This window comes from Nelumbo nucifera, chromosome 5 (genome assembly GCF_055504915.1).
Source record: "Nelumbo nucifera cultivar China Antique chromosome 5, China Antique-T2T, whole genome shotgun sequence".
Taxonomy (NCBI): Eukaryota; Viridiplantae; Streptophyta; class Magnoliopsida; order Proteales; family Nelumbonaceae; genus Nelumbo; species Nelumbo nucifera.
Window position 1 is genome coordinate 753,012 of NC_142653.1, and position 6,406 is coordinate 759,417.

The 6,406-nt window shown below is 39.1% G+C and overlaps 1 protein-coding gene across 1 annotated transcript; it reads right to left on the reverse strand.

The window, feature by feature from the left end:
• LOC104603825 (3-hydroxy-3-methylglutaryl-coenzyme A reductase 1-like) lies at positions 1-3,686 on the reverse strand. The gene is made up of 4 exons (XM_010267982.2): positions 2,518-3,686; positions 1,982-2,163; positions 1,229-1,575; positions 1-795 (listed from the first exon to the last, which is right to left on the reverse strand). The coding sequence occupies exons 1-4, from the start codon at positions 3,570-3,572 to the stop codon at positions 553-555; spliced, it is 1,827 nt and encodes a 608-aa protein (XP_010266284.1). The 5' UTR covers positions 3,573-3,686; the 3' UTR covers positions 1-552.
• Between the last annotated feature and the right edge of the window lie 2,720 nt (positions 3,687-6,406).

Here is a 6,406-nt window from a genome sequence, read left to right on the forward strand (position 1 = left end):
TCACATGAAAACTTGAAACATTCATTTAAATCTCATTTGAGATGGTTTTTTCCCGACTTGCTAATTTCCAGAGTTGATAGTTCATACAGGGTAAACAAGCTACTAAAAGTGACAACAGAAGATAAGAGCCATAAAAAACAGAGATGGGCCACAACAAGATACACAAGTGAGTCAGACCAAAGGTTACATGCTCTTCACGCTGACTAGTGGCAGAGGAGGTTGGGAAAAACTAACCTAACCTAAATACACAACCATCTACATAGTTAACCGCCCCCACCCAAAGGTTCAAACTCTCTTTGCATAATTGCAAACTTTCCAGCCATGAAGAAGTGCAATTTCACATGGTTTGAGAGTTACAGTTCAATAAAAGAGTACAAAACATGTTTGCTCCTCACTCTCTCTCGTTTTCTTCTTCTTACCCCACCTTCACCTTGCCATTTTTCTTTCTCTCTCAGCTTCGTTGAAGTTTTATTTCTATTTTTTATTTTATTTTAAAGTTGTTGCTGGGGTTTCTGTTATCTGAAGGAAGGCCCTCTAATCTTTTGCCTGGCTTTAAGAAACAACTTTGGAGACATCCTTGCTCGATCTATTGTATTTCATGTGGCTCTTCACAAGCTGCCCTGCTGCAAGGGCAGACATGAGTGAAAGCTCCCCTGCAAGTACGGAGCCAGCTACAACGGTGGCCAAGAGCCTTGAATTTGATCCTGGTGATTCTTTGCTCGCGCCCTTTACGCCAAGTAGGTTCAGACAAGCTGACTGAGACGCAAGCTGGGTGCCCCCACCAACCGTACCCACCTGCAACAACACACCAAAATATTCATTCATTCTAGAAGTCCCAAGGATAACGACATCTTTATTTTATTTTTTTTCTTAATTCTCTGGTAATAAAATTCTAAAGGGTAAACCACTCGTCCTTATTTCATGGCCAGAGGAGCGGGTCTGCAAAAATGAATTGCATCAGGGGCACCGACTCATTCACCGTTAATGCTTCGTTTGTGAAAGTAAACTGGCCAGAAAAATTTTCCAGGATGAAAAATATCTATTAACTATACTTCTCTGTCAAAGAAGCGGAAACACAACAAACACAGCCTAGGTTGAGATCAAGTTGTTACAATTGAGAAAGCTTCAAAAAATTTTTCATCTCCTATCTTATGGTTGTTGTGAAGCCGTCAGTCAAGATTGAAATAGTTACAGTAGAGGAGAATCAATAGAGGGGTTAATTAGTTACCTCAATGGATGGCATGGACACAGAGATGTGCAGGTCCTTTCCATCATTAACAGCTTCCATCATGGTGATGCAGTGAGAACTCTCCACATTCTGCGCGGGATCTTGGCCAGTCGCTATGAAGATGGCAGAAACGATGTTGCTTGCGTGGGCGTTAAAACCACCAAGTGCACCGGCCACTGCCGACCCAGTAAGATTTTTGAGCATGTTAAGCTCAACAAGCGCAGAGACACTGGTCTTCAGCACCTTCCTCACCACTTCGTCCTTAATGATAGCCTCACATACTACAGACTTGCCTCTCCCTTCAATCCAGTTCACAGCAGCTGGCTTTTTGTCTGAGCAGAAATTTCCTGTTAAATTGCCAGACATGGAACAAACAAAAATCAATTCAAATTGCCAAACAAACTAGAATAGAAAAAGATCATCAACTCAGAAATCACAACCAGAAATATGTTCTTTTTGACAACGAAATTAACTGACATAATTCAAAAGATCTACTGAAAAGGGTTTTAACTGATATGTTTAAGTGGAGGAAAAAGAGAAACAAGACGAGGAAGTACTAATCGGAAAGGCCGCACCATTCACGCAAGATGTGAGAAAACTATATTTATTTCCAGGGTAGTAACAATTTCAAGGAAGAAGTTGTTAAGAAAAAACATACAACAAGATCACGAAGGAAAACAAAAATTATAGTGGATACTAAATTACTAATGCAGAAAGGCAAGTGGTGGGGCAAGGCAGGAATAAGGAACTAACCAGAGATGCCGATGATGTCCATGTCGGGGAAATCGTTCTGGAGGAAATCCAGGACGTTCTGTACACCTTTGGAGACCATGTTCATCCCCATAGCGTCGCCAGTACTGCAACTAAATCTCATATAGAGATTCTTTCCGGCTATTGCACATTGGATGCCTTGCAGCCTCGCAAATCTACTCGATCTGCAACCAAAATAAAAAAATATACCAGATATAATACACGCTGAGCATAAGAATCGTTTCTAACTAGATATAATATACACACGCTGAACATGATAATCTCCAAGTTACAAGTTGAAACGCATAACAACGTAAACACCAAGTTGGTTAGCAGAAATCTGACGTAAAGCACCCCATCAACATCCAAACAACGTAAAAAAGAAAATGACAGCATAGTCAAAATACAAGAAAAATAATGACAATTCTTGACAAATCACACTTTTTACAAAAATGAAGAGTAAAGATCGACGAAATGCACCAAACTTCCGAATGGAAAAATGGAAATTGAAAAGGTATTGGGGAAAAAATGGAACTTACTTGTTAAAGACAAGCGCCAATGTATCGAAATTGGTCGGATCCTCCACGAAGAACTTCAATTCTGCAGCTCTCTTGGCCGTATCAAACCTCACGACCGGCGCCCTAGTCATCACGTCTCTCATTAACACACTCGTCGCCCCACCAGAGGCATAAATCGCCTTACAACCCCTGTTGGTACTTGCCACCAAGCACCCTTCGGTGGTGGCCATCGGCACAACGAACTCCCTTCCATCAAGCAACAATGGCCCAGCAATTCCCACTGGAATCTGGACGTACCCAACAGGCATCTCACAGCATTGGCCCAAAATAGAATCGTAGTCGAAACCCTCCAAAGGTAAACCAGCAAGAGAACTCCCCGTCATTCTTTGCAGGGCCTCACGGCGGATTGCCGCGGCACGCTTGCAATCTCCTAACTTGGATTCGAGCGAGTAGGAGGGAATGGTACCGGCGACAACGGATTTGATGATGTCCTCATCTTCTTCCGCCGAAGGGGTGACGAGGGGGACGGTATGCACCATCTTGGGAGGAAGAACAGCAGGGGGAGACGGAGGAAGTGGGGATTTGTGAGGAGGGATGGGAGGACATTGACCAACGACTTCGGAAGCGCATGGACCACATCGACGGTCATCTTCGATGAGGAACTGTTCGTTCTCATCGTCGACGTCCCAGGCATCGTGGGACGCACGGGTGATGAAGGATTGGACAAAATCGATGCCGAAGAAGCCGAGGAGGTAAATGAAGGAAGCAATGAGAGAGACAATAGCGGCGATCTCGGATAGGGTCACGACGTGGAGAGGGGTAGACGTCCGGATCTTGTCACGCCAACGGTGGAGGAGGAAGTAGGCGACGGAGAAGAAGAGAGTGAAGAAGATGCCGTTGGTGAGGTAAAGAGGGAGAGGGAGGGCATCTGAGGCCTGTGGGTGTGGGGTCGGGGGAGCAGCATGATCAACGGCCTTCGAATGCTTGTGATGCTGCTGCTGCTGCTGTCGATGGGGTCCGCTGGGTGCAGTGATGGCCGGACGTGGGGGTTTAGTATGCCTCCGGCGAACGTCCATTTGAAGTCCAACCGAGAGAGAGAGAGAGAGAGGAGGAGGAGGAGGAGGAGGAGGACGGGAGTATTGTTGTATAGGAGTGCTTCCTTGGCAGCTGGATTTGTTTGAAAAGAGACGAGGAGGTGTGGAGGCAATTTATAGAGGGGTTATAAGGGCGCGCGAGATGAGAGGGCCACACGTACAGCGTGCATCAAAGGCTTAGGAAAACCAATACAAGCAAGAAGGCTTTATCTATCGCATCAAGACACGTACCTCAACTAAACTTAAACGTTCTCTTCTCACGTGCGTAAGTATAAGTATAAAACTGTGGTCAGTCTGTGGAGGTTTTTTGTTTTAGAAGAGAAAGTATGTGTTTGATTCCGTTTATATGCATTGAATAGGCGTTTGTATTTTATTTGTTTGTAAAAAAGAGAAATGCAATAATTACAATTGTTTATTATAATTATGCGTCACTAGACTTTACTTCAGCATAGGTGAAAAAATGTTTGACCGTTTATAAAAATTTTACAAACGGTTAATATGCATATAAAACAAATAAATTTTATACATATAAAAGAATAAGAGAAGGAAAATGCTGAAGTGATATCTATTTGAGAACCTCAATAAACGTTTATTGAATAAATGTAAAGAGAATTAAACATTCTCAAAAAAAGAAGAGAAACGAGGTCCATGATACTTAAATAATTTATTTCCTAAAGAAAAAATCTATGATGCAGAAAAGGATGATTGATCAATTGTTTTTTTTAATATGGTATCTTTTTCATGTCGTAGTCGAACGATAATGATTTTTTTCTACTTTCTCGTCGTGGTTGGTTGGCTGAAATCCTACAATATCTTACAAATCATAATTGATTTAATAGCAGATAAATAGTAAATGCAACGTGTCTGGTTAATGGAAAATTAGATTGTATATCTTATCACTATCTCATGTACTCTTTTCACCTCTTTCTTCAACAGGGGCCTATGCGATGTACGGGTCCTGTTAGGCAAAATTGATGTTGAAATATCCTCATTACATTTTTAATTGAGCCATTCAATCCAAGTCATGCATTATATTTTGGGAGAATGGTTGTTAATGTATGGGTGTACGTTGGTGCATAAAGTGTGGGTATTTGAGATTTTGAATGTTTATAAATCTGTACTAGGATTTAGAAATATGCATTAGGTTTGTTCGTATTTTTCCGTTATATTTTTGAGTTATATTTAATTTTCTATTTATAATATAAATTATATTTTTAGTGAAAGTGATTAATCTCGTATAAAGATGTAAATGAATCAAGTTAAATGATAAATTCGACTTTAACTCACTCCTAAATGGTTAAGGTCTGACTTATGGCTTATTAACGATGTAGGGTTAAGTTAGAGTTTTGATTATTTGACCCAAGTTAGGTGTAGATTTGACTAATTAACCTGGCCCATCAGGGCATAATACCCCTGCGTATATAAAGAGTATATTCTTTTAGTTTGGTCTGGACTTATAACCCCTAACCTTTTAAAGCTTATGATTTCTTTCAATATTTGCTTTAACCTAAATAGGGTGTAGGGTTAAGTTAGAGTTTTGATTATTTAATTCAAATCGAATTTATGTTTTGCTAACCCTAGCCATTATGTCATAATACCCCTACATATATAAAGGGTACACTTTTATTTTTTTTTCTTTAACTTTAAATTAATGGCTCTTGAGTTTTCAAAATGTATCACAAAAAATACAATTAAAAGTCTAGAGGATAGGAGGGTTGGGTTAGGGTTGAGTAAAACCCATTTTGTAGTCTTTTAATATACATGGTGTTTGGCACTAGAGCATTTCACAAGTGGGCCCCAATTCACAAGTGTTTCGTTTTCATCTGTTTATTTATTTTTGAAAAACACAAAAAATGAGATGTAAGTTTATTAAGCATTTAAAGTTATTTGGTTTAATATTATAATATATTTATAATGACAACTATGTGACATCTTAGAAAAATAGTCAGCCTTTTCAATTTTCAATATGCCATGTCACTAGGGCGATTTGGGATCATCAAGAAAATTCAAGAAATGCCAATTTGACATTTCAAGAACCCCTCCTTCCCTGAATCCTGAAGCTAATCATTGCAAAATTATTTCTTTTTTCTTGAGAAACAAGATTGCCAAATGCGATTTTCTTGTCGATTCAGTGTAATTTCTGGTGTGGTGCATATGATACATCAATAGAAACGGTACGTTGGTATACTTGTGAAATGCTCTAGTGTCAAAAACACACTTAGTGTATTGATTCAAAAGTTTGTAGGGGTATTTTTTTTCCCGTGAATACAAATTCTAATGGGAAAATCTATGATGTGGAAAAGATATGGTATGGGAAGAGTTTTGACCAATGAAAACCCACCCATGAATTTTGATAAATAACACCTGATTGGCTACCACATTTATGATTCCAATTGATTGATATCATATTTTTTTCATATCATAGTTTATCCAAAATTCTAATACATGTATAATTTATCCAAAATTCTTTTAAATAACTTTTTTAATTTAAATTGTAAGTGACCTTTTATTGGCAAGTGATGACAAGTGACATTTCTACTTTTCAATTAAAAGTGTCTTTTCATTTAAAGTTTCTTAAAATACGTCTGTTTAATTTAAACTAGCGACTGTTCGTTAGCAACCTGCCAACCCATCATTTGGAACATTTTCTTTATTAAATGTCTTTTTGATTTGATACTTACTTGGCAAACCTTTGATAGGTGCCTTTTCTTTGTTTAATGCCTTAGAAGGTGTCATTGGGTATATACATGCCCAATGATCATTTGAGACTCAACACATACAAGAACATTCTTCTCTCCAATTTTCTTTTCTATACA

Excerpts from the sequence above, each read along its gene's own strand:
- LOC104603825 (XM_010267982.2), bottom strand. The coding sequence starts at position 3,572 with ATGGACGTTCGCCGGAGGCATACTAAACCCCCACGTCCGGCCATCACT. Across the intron at positions 1,576-1,981 it reads GGACATCATCGGCATCTCTG|GAAATTTCTGCTCAGACAAA; the intron begins GTTAGTTCCTTA and ends GCAATTTAACAG. Across the intron at positions 796-1,228 it reads TGTCCATGCCATCCATTGAG|GTGGGTACGGTTGGTGGGGG; the intron begins GTAACTAATTAA and ends GTGTTGTTGCAG.